Source organism: Scardinius erythrophthalmus, assembly GCF_964197995.2.
Source record: "Scardinius erythrophthalmus genome assembly, chromosome: 12".
In the NCBI taxonomy this organism is placed as follows: Eukaryota; Metazoa; Chordata; class Actinopteri; order Cypriniformes; family Leuciscidae; genus Scardinius; species Scardinius erythrophthalmus.
In genome coordinates, this window is record NC_138232.1 from 40,295,373 (window position 1) to 40,313,882 (window position 18,510).

An 18,510-nucleotide genomic window follows, 5' to 3' on the forward strand; every position below is an offset into this window, starting at 1 on the left:
GCATCATATAAACCCACAATTTTCTTCCCTCTAACTGAACTCCCCAGATTAGTACGCAGATATATTACAAAAAGACAAACACCCTGATTTATACCCTGTGGTGTCGTGCTATGACTAGAACCGCCTTTACATGAGGATGTTGAATTTCAGTGAGCTGTAACCATGGACTAATGCAAGCAGCCGCATCGCCTCTTTGTCTAAGAACAGAGTCTGAGATTTATCTTCATGTAGTATCAGCACCTCCATATTCCTCATGTTAGAACATGAATCCAGCTGCAGTGTACAGCACACTCACATAACACATATCGCCTATCTGTGTGTGTGTGTGTGTGTGTGTGTGTGTGTGTGTGTGTGTGTCTGCGTGCTGTAATCTCCCACAGGGTCAGAGGGCCAGGCATGGAAAAAAACACACTATCAGAGCTACAGGCACAGGTAATCTACTCAAATGTGCCCTCAAATGAACTTGCATCTTTAAACACAAACACACACACACACACACACACACACACACACACACACACACACACACACACACACACACACACACACACACACACACACACACACACACACACACACACACACACACACATCTTTGCTTTGAGCAGAGGAACCACAGCAAGGCTTACCGAGAACAGAGGCAGCTATCAGAACGCTGCACATGTTCCAATCCCGTGGAAGAGTGTGTGTGTGTTTTCTTCCCCTCACAGTCCTGTGAGATGGAGGGCTGATAAGCTTCATAACCATCAGCAGAATAACAAACCACAGAGAACAAAACGCCTGGTTTGGCTGAACTTTTTACAGTTTCCCTCAGTCAGCATGTGAGAAGAAGGCAAGAAACATTTCAAGGAGTTTTTTGGGAAAATGTATTTGAGCAAAATCACAAGAGCAAGACTGCTTGTTTTGAATATCAGCCCATTTTAGGTTGTAGACACAAAAAGCAGCTAATATTCAGACCAACAGTGTAGTACTGCTTTTATGCAACGGTTCAATAAGTTCAAGAAGTTAATATTGAGTTACTTAGATGTAATACATATTAATGCCAGACCATTTTTTGCACTGACATTGAAAATAGTTTCAACCAGAGTCACAGATTATTCAATTATTATTCAAATTATTCAATGACACACTCATTGAAAGACAATAACTTGAGTCACTCCTAAAGGAGAATGAATCAGTTAAATGACTCGTCACTCATAATTCCTAAATGAACCAGTGTTTTGAATAAATCAGTTGAGTGAATGATTTAAATGACTTGTAAAGACAGTGGCAGCACTCGAAATCGCATAATCTCTGAGTAGGTATTTATTTTACATAAGTAATTAATAAATATTAATAATATATAATAAATAATAAACAATACATAATCGGAACATACTACATCCATCAAGTTGTCATTGTCATGTGACCCACCAGGGTCGGTTGTGTCACTCACTGCCACTCACAAAATTCTCTCCCTGGCCTAATGGGACAGTAAAGTGTCCATCAGATACGCATTTAAGGATCTCAAATTAAGTAGCAAGTCCTCCGGGTACATTTCACCGACTGTTTTTTTGAGTACTCTAATTTTAGACATACTACTCCGAGTCCTCACTGTTGTTCGCCTACTATATAGTAAGGAAGTATGCCATTTTTGATGCAGCCAGTCACTTGATGCATTCATGTTTTGAACAAATCAGATGAATAAATGATTAACTGACTCAATAAAATTAGTCACTTGTCATCATCTACTGGTGTAAAGATGTAACCTGCAAAAAAATCCCCAACACAATATACAGTGAGGAAAATAAGTATTACCCTAAGTATTATAAGTAAGTAACACCCTGCTACTTTGCAAGTTCTCCCACTTGGAAATCATGGAGGGGTCTGAAATTGTCATCGTAGGTGCATGTCCACTGTGAGAGACATAATCTAAAAAAAAAAAATCCAGAAATCACAATATATGATTTTTTAACTATTTATTTGTATGATACAGCTGCAAATAAGTATTTGAACACCTGTCTAACAGCTAGAATTCTGACCCTCAAAGACCTGTTAGTCTGCCTTTAAAATGTCCACCTCCACTCCATTTATTATCCTAAATTAGATGCACCTGTTTGAGGTCATTACTCGTTAGCTGCATAAAGACACCTGTCCACCCCATACAATCAGTAAGAATCCAACTACTAACATGGCCAAGACCAAAGAGCTGTCCAAAGACACTAGAGACAAAATTGTACACCTCCACAAGGCTGGAAAGGGCTACGGGGAAATTGCCAAGCAGCTTGGTGAAAAAAGGTCCACTGTTGGAGCAATCATTAGAAAATGGAAGAAGCTAAACATGACTGTCAATCTCCCTCGGACTGGGGCTCCATGCAAGATCTCACCTTGTGGGGTCTCAATGATCCTAAGAAAGGTGAGAAATCAGCCCAGAACTACACGGGAGGAGCTGGTCAATGACCTGAAAAGAGCTGGGACCACCGTTTCCAAGGTTACTGTTGGTAATACACTGTTTATACACATGACAGACGTCATGGTTTGAAATCATGCATGGCACGGAAGGTTCCCCTGCTTAAACCAGCACATGTCAAGGCCCGTCTTAAGTTTGCCAATGACCATTTGGATGATCCAGAGGAGTCATGGGAGAAAGTCATGTGGTCAGATGAGACCAAAATAGAACTTTTTGGTCATAATTCCACTAAACGTGTTTGGAGGAAGAAGAATGATGAGTACCATCCCAAGAACACCATCCCTACTGTGAAGCATGGGGGTGGTAGCATCATGCTTTGGGGGTGTTTTTCTGCACATGGGACAGGGCGACTGCACTGTATTAAGGAGAGGATGACCGGGGCCATGTATTGCGAGATTTTGGGGAACAACCTCCTTCCCTCAGTTAGAGCATTGAAGATGGGTCGAGGCTGGGTCTTAATGACCCGAAGCACACAGCCAGGATAACTAAGGAGTGGCTCTGTAAGAAGCATATCAAGGTTCTGGCGTGGCCTAGCCAGTCTCCAGACCTAAACCCAATAGAGAATCTTTGGAGGGAGCTCAAACTCCGTGTTTCTCAGCGACAGCCCAGAAACCTGACTGATCTAGAGAAGATCTGTGTGGAGGAGTGGGCCAAAATCCCTCCTGCAGTGTGTGCAAACCTGGTGAAAAACTACAGGAAACGTTTGACCTCTGTAATTGCAAACAAAGGCTACTGTACCAAATATTAACATGGATTTTCTCAGGTGTTCAAATACTTATTTGCAGCTGTATCATACAAATAAATAGTTAAAAAATCATACATTGTGATTTCTGGATTTTTTTTTCAGATTATGTCTCTCACAGTGGACATGCACCTATGATGACAATTTCAGACCCCTCCATGATTTCCAAGTGGGAGAACTTGCAAAATAGCAGGGTGTTCAAATACTTATTTTCCTCACTGTATATCCTTTCATCTCTCTTTCTCTGTCTTCCTCAGTCAACATTATATTGCATTCAAAACTATTTTATTTCCATAGTGATTAATATTTGCATGGGAAACTGGATATTTAACTGGACAGGATGGTATAAAGTGGGTGTTTAAAAGCAGAATCAGAGCTGAATGTGACTTTGCAGTGGATTGTGGGGGCTTTTTGACCCCGACGTGGAGGCTAAAGTTCAAGTTCATCCTCAGAGCATCTCCTAGGTGGCATCAGATGAGAAGGAATGTTGTTTTGGAGGTGGCAAGTTATTAGTTTTTCTTCTTTGGAATAAAATGTGCTGATGAATAATGTGCAATAAGAGCAGGAATGTGTATTAAGAAAGTAAACAGCATCAGTTTTGATGTTGACTTTAATCAGATCTTCCCGCTGTGCAACAGGGTAACTTCATTAAACAAAGTGAATATTTGCCAAGGCTAACAGTGATTACGAATGGAACCTCAAAGTTAAAAGGAAACGATCATGAAAAGCTCTTTGCATGACCCACCCACCCCTGCTCCAGTCAGTCAGACCACCTGCTGAATCTAACTTCAGCTCAATTCCTGTTTGCCATGTTCTCAGAATGGTAATTATCTGAGTGTGAGAGGAATCAAAAACACAGCCAGTCTACAGCCAGCGTTTCTTTAATTTCACATCTGCACCATTCCTAATTGCACAATGCATGCAATGAATTGAGATAAAATAACTGTAGTTGGACATCATCATGACGTGCTAGGACAGTAATATGCTGTTTGAGAGAGAGAGAGAGAGAGAGAGAGAGAGAGATAGAGTGAGAGAGAGAGAGAGAGAGAGAGAAAGAGAGAGAATGTATTCTTACCTTCTAATACAGTAAGTTTAGCGCTAGTGTTAATTTCTCCAGCGCTGTTGGTAGCCGTGCACTCATAAATGGCCTCATCTCGATGTGTCCGTAATGGCTGGATCCGCAGCACAGAGCCTGAGCCGTCATCAAACTCCACTACCTGACACAGACATACAGATGATATTAGATATTTCCAGCATCAAAAATCAAAGGTTGTTCTTCAAATAGACAATCAGACATGTCCACTGATCTGCATGTATAAACACATTAACAATCAGTTGTCTAAAATTATATTGCAAGGTTATATGTATTAACACACTCTTCTAAAGGTCCAGTTTGCATTAAATTAATATATACCATTTAAAGTAATGGTTTACCCGAAAAATAATGCATGAATGAATAACTAAATGCATAAATAAATGTACTGCAAGTTACTGCATGGCTTGTATAATATACTTGTAGATATAGTATAACGTATAATATATTTTATAATAAAGTGCATGTTTCGCATGTGTCACATGCCTGTCCTGTCTTGTGCTGCACATGGGTGTTTTGTTATTTTGGGCCATGTGCTCTTGTTATTGTCTGATCCCTCCCCCTTGTTATCTGATTATTGTTTGAGTTCATCCACCTGTTCCCTCCTGATTAGTTTCCCTTTATTAGGTCCCTCTTGTTTGCAGTCTGTGTCGGTACATTGTCTTTTGTTTCCTGTTCCCCGAGACCTGCCAGAGTGTTCTGAGTTTGTTTATTGTTTTTGTATTTACTTGGTTCTATTTTTCCCCCTCGTGGGTTTTGTTTTGCATTTTTGTTATTAAATACTTCTTTTTCTCCAGCGTTTGAGTCCTCACATTTTTGTTCTTAGTTTGCCGTGACAGAATGTACCGACCATTATGAGGACTCAGCGGAGAAGAGAGGCGCCACCAGTCTCCTGTCCGCAATGGGAGCGGATTCTCCGTTTTCAGGAGTTGGTCTCCCTCCGTCAGCAGGGGATGGAGGTGAAGGAGTTTGGTCAGAGGTTCCGACGCGCTGCTGAAGGGCTGAACCTGGGCGAGGAGGCTTGCAGGGATCTGTTTAATTATGCGCTGGATGAACCGATGGACTGGCTGATCTGTAGGGCTTTTGACCATGTCAGCTTTGAGGCGATGGTGGAGGGTTTCATTCGCTATCGGGAGAGGATCGCCAGGGGAGTGGTCTCTGTTCCGGTGATCCAAGTTCCAGTGGACCCAGTTCCGTTGGTTCCGAAACGGAGGAGGAGAAGGAAGAACCCCTCCGTGGCTATTCCGGTGGACCCAGTTCCGGTGGACCCAGTTCCGGTCGACCCGAGTCCGGTAGACCCAGTTCCGGTGGACCCAGTTCCGGTCGACCCGAGTCCGGTGGTCCCAGTTCCGGTGGTCCCAGTTCCGGTGGTCCCAGTTCCGGTGGTCCGGGGACGGAGGAGAAAGAGAAAGGCCTCCTCAATGACCTTTCCGATGGCTCCTAACCCGGAGGCCATCCCGGAGGTGACTGCCATCCCTGACGCGTCGCCCTGGTACCTTGCCTTGCCAGCCCCGCCCGAGCTGCTCGCCCTGCCGGCCCCGCCCAAGCTGCTCGCCCTACCGGCCCCGCCCAAGCTGCTCGCCCTGCCAGCCCCGCCCAAACTGCTCGCCCTGCCGGTCCCGCCCAAGCTGCTCGTCCTGCCGGCACCACCCCAGCGACCAGTCACGTCTGCAGAGCCTGGGTCTTCGGACAAGATGGCCGCCACAGAGACTATTCACGTCACATCTGCCGAGCCTGTGTCTTCGGACATAATGGCCATCGCCAAACCTGTGTCTTCGGACAAGATGGACACCACCGAGCCAGTGTCTGTTCCTGAGCCGGAGCCAGTGTCTGTTCCTGAGCCGGAGCCAGTGTCTGTTCCTGAGCCGGAGCCAGTGTCTGTTCCTGAGCCGGAGCCAGTGTCTGTTCCTGAGCCGGAGCCAGTGTCTGTTCCTGAGCCGGAGCCAGTGTCTGTTCCTGAGCCGGAGCCAGTGTCTGTTCCTGAGCCGGAGCCAGTGTCTGTTCCTGAGCCGGAGCCAGTGTCTGTTCCTGAGCCGGAGCCAGTGTCTGTTCCTGAGCCGGAGCCAGTGTCTGTTCCTGAGCCGGAGCCAGTGTCTGTTCCTGAGCCGGAGCCAGTGTCTGTTCCTGAGCCGGAGCCAGTGTCTGTTCCTGAGCCGGAGCCAGTGTCTGTTCCTGAGCCGGAGCCAGTGTCTGTTCCTGAGCCGGAGCCAGTGTCTGTTCCTGAGCCGGAGCCAGTGTCTGTTCCTGAGCCGGAGCCAGTGTCTGTTCCTGAGCCGGAGCCAGTGTCTGTTCCTGAGCCGGAGCCAGTGTCTGTTCCTGAGCCGGAGCCAGTGTCTGTTCCTGAGCCGGAGCCAGTGTCTGTTCCTGAGCCGGAGCCAGTGTCTGTTCCTGAGCCGGAGCCAGTGTCTGTTCCTGAGCCGGAGCCAGTGTCTGTTCCTGAGCCGGAGCCAGTGTCTGTTCCTGAGCCGGAGCCAGTGTCTGTTCCTGAGCCGGAGCCAGTGTCTGTTCCTGAGCCGGAGCCAGTGTCTGTTCCTGAGCCGGAGCCAGTGTCTGTTCCTGAGCCGGAGCCAGTGTCTGTTCCTGAGCCGGAGCCAGTGTCTGTTCCTGAGCCGGAGCCAGTGTCTGTTCCTGAGCCGGAGCCAGTGTCTGTTCCTGAGCCGGAGCCAGTGTCTGTTCCTGAGCCGGAGCCAGTGTCTGTTCCTGAGCCGGAGCCAGTGTCTGTTCCTGAGCCGGAGCCAGTGTCTGTTCCTGAGCCGGAGCCAGTGTCTGTTCCTGAGCCGGAGCCAGTGTCTGTTCCTGAGCCGGAGCCAGTGTCTGTTCCTGAGCCGGAGCCAGTGTCTGTTCCTGAGCCGGAGCCAGTGTCTGTTCCTGAGCCGGAGCCAGTGTCTGTTCCTGAGCCGGAGCCAGTGTCTGTTCCTGAGCCGGAGCCAGTGTCTGTTCCTGAGCCGGAGCCAGTGTCTGTTCCTGAGCCGGAGCCAGTGTCTGTTCCTGAGCCGGAGCCAGTGTCTGTTCCTGAGCCGGAGCCGGTGGTGCCAGTTCCAATGCCAGTTCCAGTGCCTGAGCCGGTGGTGCCAGTTCCAGTGCCTGAGCCGGTGGTGCCAGTTCCAGTGCCAGTTCCAGTGCTTGAGCCGTTGGTGCCAGTTCCAGTGCCTGAGCCGGTGGTGCCAGTTCCAGTTCCAGTGCCTGAGCCGTTGGTGCCAGTTCCAGTTCCAGTGCCTGAGCCGGTGGTGCCAGTTCCAGTTCCAGTGCCTGAGCCGGTGGTGCCAGTTCCAGTTCCAGTGCCTGAGCCGTTGGTGCCAGTTCCAGTTCCAGTGCCTGAGCCGTTGGTGCCAGTTCCAGTGCCTAAGCCGGTGGTGCCAGTTCCAGTGCCTGAGCCGGTGGTGCCAGTTCCAGTGCCAGTTCCAGTGCTTGAGCCGTTGGTGCCAGTTCCAGTGCCTGAGCCGGTGGTGCCAGTTCCAGTTCCAGTGCCTGAGCCGTTGGTGCCAGTTCCAGTGCCTAAGCCGGTGGTGCCAGTTCCAGTGCCTGAGCCGGTGGTGCCAGTTCCAGTGCCAGTTCCAGTGCTTGAGCCGTTGGTGCCAGTTCCAGTGCCTGAGCCGGTGGTGCCAGTTCCAGTTCCAGTGCCTGAGCCGTTGGTGCCAGTTCCAGTGCCTAAGCCGGTGGTGCCAGTTCCAGTGCCTGAGCCGGTGGTGCCAGTTCCAGTGCCAGTTCCAGTGCTTGAGCCGTTGGTGCCAGTTCCAGTGCCTGAGCCGGTGGTGCCAGTTCCAGTTCCAGTGCCTGAGCCGTTGGTGCCAGTTCCAGTTCCAGTGCCTGAGCCGTTGGTGCCAGTTCCAGTGCCTGAGCCGGTGGTGCCAGTTCCAGTGCCTGAGCCGGTGGTGCCAGTTCCAGTGCCAGTTCCAGTGCTTGAGCCGTTGGTGCCAGTTCCAGTGCCTGAGCCGGTGGTGCCAGTGCCAGTTCCAGTGCCTAAGCCGGTGGTGCCAGTTCCAGTGCCTGAGCCGGTGGTGCCAGTTCCAGTGCCTGAGCCGGTGGTGCCAGTTCCAGTGCCTAAGCCGGTGGTGCCAGTTCCAGTGCCTGAGCCGGTGGTGCCAGTTCCAGTGCCAGTTCCAGTGCTTGAGCCGTTGGTGCCAGTTCCAGTGCCTGAGCCGGTGGTGCCAGTTCCAGTTCCAGTGCCTGAGCCGTTGGTGCCAGTTCCAGTGCCTAAGCCGGTGGTGCCAGTTCCAGTGCCTGAGCCGGTGGTGCCAGTTCCAGTGCCAGTTCCAGTGCTTGAGCCGTTGGTGCCAGTTCCAGTGCCTGAGCCGGTGGTGCCAGTTCCAGTTCCAGTGCCTGAGCCGGTGGTGCCAGTTCCAGTGCCTGAGCCGGTGGTGCCGGTTCCAGTGCCAGTTCCAGTGCCTGAGCCGTTGGTGCCAGTTCCTGAGCCGGTGCTGTCGGTGCCAGTTCCTGAGCCGGTGCTGTCGGTGCCAGTTCCTGAGTCAGTTCCTGAGCCGGTGTCGGTTCCTGTTCATGAGTCGGTGTCGGTTCCTGTTCCTGAGTCGTGTCGGTTCCGGTGCCATGGCCGCCCGAGGGGTCGTCTCCGCCATGGCCGCCCGAGGGGTCGTCTCCGCCATGGCCGCCCGAGGGGTCGTCTCCGCCATGGCCGCCCGAGGGGTCGTCTCCGCCATGGCCGCCCGAGGGGTCGTCTCCGCCATGGCCGCCCGAGGGGTCGTCTCCGCCATGGCCGCCCGAGGGGTCGTCTCCGCCATGGCCGCCTGACAGATCGTCTCCGCCATGGCCGCCTGACAGATCGTCTCAGCCCTGGCTGCCTACACGATCTTCTCCGCCCTGGTCGCCCGAGGGAGAATCTCTGCCGTGGCCACCTGAAGGGTCGTCTCCGCCCTGGCCACCTGAGGGAAAGTCTCCGCCCTGGCCGCCAGATGGACTGACATTGCCGTCCTGGTCTCTCGAACCCTGTGGGCCACTCTGGTGTCACAATCATTTTGTTTCTCCCGTCCCACCCTGGTCTGTCCCTCCCGTCCCGCCCTGGTCTGTCCCTCCCGTCCCGTCCCATCCCGTCCCGCCCTGGTCTGTCCGTCCCGCCCTGGTCTGTCCCTCCCGTCCCGCCCTGGTCTGTCCCTCCCGTCCCGTCTGGGTCTTATGGAGCGTCTGGTAGCCGCTCCGTAGGGAGGGGGTAATGTCACATGCCTGTCCTGTCTTGTGCTGCACATGGGTGTTTTGTTATTTTGGGCCATGTGCTCTTGTTATTGTCTGATCCCTCCCCCTTGTTATCTGATTATTGTTTGAGTTCATCCACCTGTTCCCTCCTGATTAGTTTCCCTTTATTAGTTCCCTCTTGTTTGCAGTCTGTGTCGGTACATTGTCTTTTGTTTCCTGTTCCCCGAGACCTGCCAGAGTGTTCTGAGTTTGTTTATTGTTTTTGTATTTACTTGGTTCTATTTTTCCCCCTCGTGGGTTTTGTTTTGCATTTTTGTTATTAAATACTTCTTTTTCTCCAGCGTTTGAGTCCTCACATTTTTGTTCTTAGTTTGCCGTGACAGCATGGACTACTTTTATGAATCTTTGTCCTTTTGAAGCTTGACAGTATAAATTATCATCCAGTTTTCTTGCAAGGACAAAAACATTCTCATTTTCTGGTCCATCATGGAATATAAAAACAAATTCAGGGTTGAAACAACATGATGGTAAAACTGTCATTTTTGGTAGTGTTATTTCTTTGCGCTTACTATCAAAATCATGCCAGAAATAGCAATAACTAGCCAAAATGTCTTGAGATCCAAAAAGTGTTAAACCCAGCTGGAAACAAACTCACTCACTCTTATATGTGACCCTGGATCACAAAACCAGTCATAAGTAGCACAGGTATTATTTGTGGCAATAGCCAACATGGGCATGGGTCAAAATTTTTGCTTTTTCTTTTATGACAAAATCATTAGAATATTAAGTAAAGATCATGATCCATGAAGATATTTTGTAAATTTCCTACCGTAAATATATAAAACATTTATTTTTGTGAGTGAATGCAGCACAACCACAAACATAAATGGACAACTTTAAAGGCGATTTTCTCAATGTTTTGATTTGTTTGCACCCTCAGATTCCAGATCAAATAGTTGTATCTTGACCAAATATTGTTCTATCATAACAAACCATACATCAATGGAAAGCTTATTTATTCCGCTTTTTTTAAAAATGACCCATGTGACTGGTTTTGTTGTCCAGGGTCACATATGAAAGGATATGAAAGATCAGCTCATGACATGTAGTGTAAATGTACTGCACTGGGTGTGTGAGATGCAGAGAGTTAAGGTAAGCGAGATGCCGGTGCTGTCAGACCCCGTCTCGTTCACGCTCAATCAGCTCAGATGACAGTGTGAGGAGGGTCGTCTCAGGGAGCCCTCATGCCTGCGTTGCCGTCAGACTCTCTCTGTTTTTGGGTCGACTGCCAAATTGAGATCAACCTGAGCACCCCTGCTGGTGCCCCGTCCTGTCTATACTGATGTCGAAAACAAGCGCAACATTTCCTGGAATGAAATACTTCAGTTTGAGCTTATCAGCTTTTACAATAGAATAGTGTGTTTTTGCCTTGTATTTTTGTTCTGTAGTATCAGTTTCTTCTTCTCTTTTATAATTTTATTTAAGATTCAAAAACATTCACGGTTTCTCATGATAATTTTCCTGTTTTTGTGACTGTAACTTAAAGACTTCTATATAAAATGATATAATGAGGAGTGCTTCTTGTTCAGGACAGGCAGAATTGCTGAATGGGCACTGATGCGTAAACATGAGCTGTTCATTTGCTTATAGTTGTGGGATCATAATTATAATGATTTTAGAGCCATTTTTTGCAGCTTAATTAAAATAAATGGTCTAGTCCACTTGAGGTGCCAGACTCTATGGCTCTGTTCCAACACATAGTGAGCTGCCTTGATCTCAACTGACACCTCAAATGTGTCTACATAGGCAAACCCTAGCAAATAGTTTTTCATAATTGATTTCAGTAGTCTTGATTTAGCATGTTGTTAAGCTAAATATAGTAATGTAATAAAAATTTGTAATTAAATTGAATTATAATTATAAATGCTTTCTGGAATTAAAGTAATTTTAAGTATATATCAATTTATCTTGCTTTCTCATGCTGCCTAATTTGGAGCAGCTTTTGTGTTGTGAATGTGTCTATGAAGACTTATTATTTATTACGATGATGATGATGATTAAGTCTGATTATTTATTAAATGATTGTGAATACTTCTTATGTTGGCAGCTCACTAGATATACAGTAGTATATTAGTCACTGCACTTAATATTTAGACAATTAATATTTATGATAATGATATATTATTTATAATCAATTACTATTATTATTATTATTAATTTATTAATTAAAGATGATTATGAATGCGGCTCATGTTGGCAGCTCACTGGGATCACAGAGTTAGTATTTTAGCCATGGCCGGAAATGTTTTAGGCATACCAGCAGGACAGATGACCGTCCAAGATCCGCTCACCCTAAAGTGTCCACGTCAGACCTGTGCCACCTGTACTGCCACCTGTACAGCTGCTGGATCTGCCAGCCGAGACAAAGACTGCATCAGTGCCAGGACAGTGAAGGATGAGCTCTCTACTGCTGGCTGGAGAGCAGGGTGACCTGTCAGACCTCCTCTGCTCACTCCTCCAAAAACGTCACATCTGACTGTCCGGGGCCAAACAGAGGCCACAATACACTCATCAGCAGAAGCATCATGTCCAGATGAGCCTCTCTTTGGCCTGTTTCAGGCCAGAATAGAGAGATCTGCTTGTGTCTGGGGTGGAATCGGGGGGCAATGGTGTTGGCTTGCACTCACAACATGAATATAAAGATGTGATCAGTTTTGGAGTGCAGTTATCACAGGTACAATCCACTTGGAGTAACCTGGTGTAAGTGTCTTGGTCACAGGTACAATGGTTATGGTTAAACACCACTGCTGAATATATAACAGTCAAATGCACTTTTAGCTTGGTTGTGAGTTTGCAGTCTCAACATGTTTTCTGACATGTTTTGGTTTTTGAGAGTGGTTGAAGTAATGGGGGCAGTTTAGCGGAGTAGCTACGTTTAGCAGAATTTAATCTCTCTTGTACAGCCCCTTTAATTTTCCAGTCCAAAAATAAGTGCTGCATTTCTCTTTTTTGCCGTCAGCGTTTTTTTGGCCTTGCCATCAAATTAAAAATACATCTCCCTGCCATCTCAGTGACCATAGTTTTTAACCTGGGATCAAGCCTGCAGTACTTGCAGACCACATACATAATTTGAGCTCACGGCACATTATATCAATGTGACACTCAATGTGACACTCGTAGCGTTGGGTATCTTTGAATTGAAACAAATCCGATTCCGATTTCAATTCTGCTTATCGATTCCTAATTTCGATTCCAATAAGGTAAAAAATAAAACTTAGATATCATTCACAATTAGTCGTATTGCAAAACATTTAATTGTAGCTGAATATTATAAACAAAAATCAACAGGCTAAAGATTAAAAATACCATAGAAAAACAACTAGCCTAACTAATATAAATTTCGAGCATTATTAAAGACAAGTAAACACACAGTTATTAAAAAAAAGAACAAATAAAAAATTAGCAATCGCAACAAATAGATGCAACTGAACAAAGATACGACTGAAATAAACAGTATTTCAAGGTATTTTCAGGTATTCAGGTATATAAACTGTAATCAAATGTAAAATAACATTGCACTTTATAAATAAAATATACATTACAAATAAAGTAAAAACGGTTATTCAGTCAAGAATAAGTGAATTTTCTCTTTGTCTTTTGTATGATTAGTGTTATTATAGAGACGGCAGCAGGAATATTAGGCTCAACGGATCCAATATAGTTAACACATGCCTGCAGAACAAAACAAAAAAAACAGTGTGCCAGTCTTCTCGCGCTTGAATGGTTTAAAATCACATTAAAATCACATTAAAATCACTTTTTCTATGCGCACATTTTGGATGCACTTGAATGGTTTAAAATCACATTTTCGGCTAGTGCGTTTTGGGTGTGTGCGCAACGCGCAAAGGTTTAAAGTCATAGAAATGCTCATAGAAATAAGTCATAGTCATAGAAATAAGAGGGAATCGAAATTTTTATTTTATTACAAGTATCCGATTCCTGACCTCAAGTATTCGATTCCAGAATTGCCAATCGATTTTTGATTCCCAACCCTATGTGTCGGTCAGATCAGCATAATCTCCGCTGTACAGATTTCAGCACTGCTGTATGAACTCAAAGAAACACTCGACACTTCCCTGATGTTCTCTAGAGCCCAGAGCAGGTCATGATAAAAGCTGAAAACCTCTCACACATGATCTTAATCAAAGAGTGCTGCTGTATTATGTGGGATGCCTTGAAGCCACTGGTGGGAAGAAATGGTAAGATCTTTGTTGCATCTGATTTAGTGTTTCCGGTAAAAGTACAGCTGGCAGAAAGCAGGTAGATTTCCCATATGATGCTCGACATCTCATCTGATCAGAGCGCATGCACAAACAAGACACATCTCATTATTTCAAACCCACCTCAAAGCGCTGTGAGCTGACTTTCTTGCCCTTCTTCATCCAGGTGATTCGTGGTTTGGGCTCCCCGACCGCCTGGCACACGAAGGACGCCACGCCTCCTGAAATCCCTGTCTGATCTTCAGGAGTCTTAATGAAACTGGGCATGCCTGCGGGAGAAAGAGAGAGAAGCATTCAAGTAAAAGATCAATTGTTTGCCATAGACGGCATTTAGATAAAACAGAGAGTTTGTCTCAAACTCAGATTTGCCAAGATACCAAATTTTGCAATCAAAAATCATTTCAAACTCAAATATTTCTCAACAAATTATTCCAAGACCAAATCATGAGCTATACCATCCACATTCATTTTCTTTTAGAACATATATAAAGATTTATTAGTTTCATTTAATTGATGACTCCAACTATATTTCATCGAAAATGTATATTGTATATGTATATTTAAAAAATAACAATTTGTATTTCCTCCACTCTGATAGCAAACGCAGAGCAACTTGAGAGACTTGAGAGTTGTGTCTGTGGGGGAAATTATGAATGGACAACTACTTCGATTTCAGTCGGTCTCTCAAACAAAGCTAAGACTTCAGGATGACAGAGAAATAGTGGACAACTCATATGGACTAGGTTTGGGATACTCAATTTTTTTGGATCTTGACAATATAAATCTCAATCTTTATTTGAAAGTAAAACAGAAGCTTGAACATTTTGAAAAACTACTTTTGTGTCACCAGAGTCATCATAGTTAACTAAAACTACAACTAAAAACATTTTTACTAAACATACTTGTAAATGTTAACTGAAAAAATAAATAAAAAAAATTCATTTGGTTTAACGTGATGTAGTAAAATAACTGAAACTAAAATAACTAATACATTTATATAGACATTAAAAAAAAATATGAACACAGCAAAATACTAAAACTAAATAAAACAAAATACAAAAATATATAAAACTATAATAGTATCTCATTAAGACTAAAATAACACAGTATGTCATAAATAGTATTGTGTTTGGAATGACATCCTAGGGCAGGGATGGGCAACTTCGGTCCTGGAGGGCCACTGTCCTACAGAGTTTAGCTTCAACCCTAGTCAAACACACCTGAACAAGCTAATCAAGGTCCTCAGGATTACTAGAAAATTACAGGCAGGTGATTTTTTTTCAGGGTTGGAGCTAAACTCTGTAGGACAGTGGCCCTCCAGGACCGAAGTTGCCCATCCCTGTCCTAGGGTGATGTATTCCTTCAAGTCTCTTGAGTTATGAAGGAGCACTCACTCAGCAATAAATCTGTCCTGGCTAGAAGCGTTGGAACAAAAGCAGATCTTTTCACAGTGTCTAAACCCTGCCTTGAGCTAGACCTCCAGGACAGTACAAGTAATGTTCCTCCATGTGCATTGGGTCACGTCCCTCAAGGTGAGAAACAATAAATACAGGCAATATGAGGGAATTCTATTTCCCCTAATGCCTAAGCTCTCCGCTTGGCGGTATTTGAGATAACGATAAACTGTTTATAAGCCATGAGAGCTTCATCTCTGAGGATGTATCAAAAGCATAATTAAATGCTCTGACAGAATACGAGCCATGGCAACCCAAACAAATTGAGCTCCCTGTCCACCGCCATCCCCTGGTGAAAGGATGGCGTGCCTGTAGAGGAACAGAGAGCTGACGGGAACGTAATTAAAGATTCCAGCCATCCAGCGCGCCGCAGGGAACAACAGATATATCATAACGTGCACTGCCTGCTTTGTTTACCTCTGTCTCTGGATACAGATGCATAATGCAAACTGCCGCCTTCGTTGGAGACAATGTCTTCATCTTTTCTTTGGCAGGAGCTGTCTCGGCACCAGTTCCTGTCCAGGAGACCTTGTCATTTTCTCTTTCTCTAATTCTCTCACTCTCTCTCTCAGAAAATAGTCTGCCAACAGATTATCCGACTTCACATGAGGTTTATGGCAACTTTCCACAAATCTATCTATCTATCTATCTATCTATCTATCTATCTATCTATCTATCTATCTATCTATCTATCTATCTATCTATCTATCTATCTATCTATCTATCTATCTATCTATCTATCTATCTATCTATCTATCTATCTATCTATCTATCTATCTATCTATCTATCTATCTACATTTGAGATTGGAGGTTTGCCAAATTAAGCTTCTGTGGACAGTTTTGTCCTTAAAATGTAGTTAAGAAACCCAGACACACATTCTCACACTGATGGTGCATGATAACTTACAACCAAATCACAATCTTATTCACACTTCAAGATGATTGGTTCGGTATATATCCGTCAGACTCCCCTGAAACACCTGAGGTCAAACCTCATCTCATGACTAATTTATCAGACAGTCACCCTGCCTGCTGACCTCTGACCCTGGATGTTTCACACAAGACAGGCATTACAGACTCACAGTCACACAATGCTCGTTGTGCCCGCTAGCATGCTGGCCTCCTGCAATATTTACCTTGTTGACTTTCATGTGTGTTCTTGAGGCAGCGCAAAGCAATCTGGCTCGCACAGTTTCTGCCCTCACTCTTCCTTACCAAAACACAGGACACTGAGGTTTCTTTTCATGTAATCTGCCATTCACAGGTGTATAAAAAACACTACTTCTGTCCCAGAATCCCTGTTTAATCCCATCTTTCCCCATTCAAAAGACCCCAAAACACCAGCATTTGATTAAATGTATATGGACAAAACCTAATGCAACTGGATCAAAGCACATTAGCCTCTCTTCTGAGACTGAACCTGCTTAACCCATAAAGGCCCTTAAAGGGATACTCCACTTTTTTTGGAAATAGGCTCATTTTACAACTCCCCCTAGAGTTAAACAGTTGAGTTTTACCGTTTTCAAATCCATTCAGCCGAACTCAGGGTCTGACACTTTTAGCATAGCTTAGCATAGATCATTGAATCGGACAAGACCATTAGCATCTCTCTCAAAAAAATGACCAAAGAGTTTAGATATTTTTCCTATTTAAAACTTGACTCTTCTGTAGTCACATCGTGTACTAAGACCGACGGAAAATGAAAAGTTGCGATTTTCTCGGCTGATATGGCTAGGAACTATATTCTCATTCCTGCGTAATAATCAAGAAACTTTGCTGCCGTACCATGAGTGCAGCAGGCGTAATGATATGATGCAGCGCCTGAAAATAGTCCCCAGCTCAGTAACTTCCAACGTGACCGGGACTAAGTTTGTCTAACCTATTTAAAATAAAATAAAATAGTTTATGATAGAAATGAGAGGTGACAGGAGAGCATGGTGACGGTCTGAAGATCTCAAGATTAAAGGACCGTTCACACCAAGGACGAAAACTATAACAATAACAATAAAGATATAGTTCTAAAAATCAGTGTAAATATAAGTCCACACACCACAACGATAACAATAACGTCACAGAGGAATGATATTGTTGGAATTACTTTCAGATTTTTTTTCCCCAGCTGATGAACGATAAAAACACTGGCAGCCAATCAGAATCCATCCTGCTTTAAAGCATCCTGCTTGAGCATTTAGAGTGTCAGATTACAAAACTGCAGTGTGTGCTTTAAATAAACAGAATGATATCAATATCGTGGACGCTAATATAGATAGTTATCGTTTTTGGTGTGAATGCTCCCTAAGTCTAAGTCTAGGCCTAATTAAAGTTTTTCTCCAATTATTATCACACACAGTGGCAGAAACCCACAGAGCATGATAGGATGTTTCATACATTTTTCAGGATCTGATGGCATAGCTAAAACACATAACACATAGAATCACCCAAGAACGCATTCTAATTATGTATAACAGGCCTGCATGTTTGCAGCGCACAGGCCAAGCGGCCGACCACAAACATACCACCCAAATCCCTCCGCCTGGAGCGAGGACAACGTTAATCTGCTCGCTGACAGTTCCCAGGATTAATGAGCATCAACAGCTCTGAAACCAGATGATCAGCCGAGTCGTGGTTCGTGTGTCTATTCTGCATGTCAGGGTTGATAAGTTGTGAGACACACTTAAAGGGGTGGTTGATTATGATTTCACTTCTCTAACTATAGTTAGTGTGTAATGTTGCTGTTTGAGCATAAACAACATCTGCAAAGTTACAACGCTCAAAGTTCAAATCAAAGGGTGATATTTGCTTTTAAAAGAAATTGCTTTTTAAGGACTACAACAAACGGCTGATAGCGACTACACCACATTCCTCCCGGGTTCATCACCAACCTAAAATTTACATAAACCCGGCCCCCGTAACACGATTTATAGATTATCATGACAGAATATGCTAATTAATGACTAGAAGAAGTTAACTCCACATCAGCAACATAAATTCATCAACTAACCTTTCAGAAATGTCTGAAATCGGTTGCTTCTACATGTTGTCACTTCTTGAGTCTCTCCATCATCATCTGAATCTGGTTTGAACATAAAAGGCTAAATGGTTTTGAAATTTTTTAGTGCATGTCTGTGTGAGGTAAAAGGACACAAGCTGTTGAAGCTCCGCCCCCTGTGCCACGAGCAGAAGCTCATTTGCATTTAAAGGGACAGACACAAAAACGGTGCGTTTTTGCTCACCCTCAAAAAGTGACAACTTTAACATGCTATATTAAAATATCTGTGGGGTATTTTGAGCTAAAACTTCACATACACACTCTGGGGACATCAGAGACTTATTATTATACATCTTG

At 44.8% G+C, this 18,510-nt stretch overlaps 1 protein-coding gene across 1 annotated transcript in view; it reads right to left on the bottom strand.

Moving 5' to 3' along the window:
* Positions 1 to 18,510, bottom strand: part of ptprfa (protein tyrosine phosphatase receptor type Fa) — a 200,230-nt gene that overhangs the window by 140,861 nt on the left and 40,859 nt on the right. The window contains exons 3-4 of the mRNA XM_081380153.1: positions 13,833 to 13,978; positions 4,267 to 4,408 (exon numbers count right to left, since the gene is read on the bottom strand). Of these exons, the coding sequence (XP_081236279.1) occupies positions 4,267 to 4,408; positions 13,833 to 13,978 (288 nt within the window). The remainder of the gene's footprint in view (positions 1 to 4,266; positions 4,409 to 13,832; positions 13,979 to 18,510) is intronic.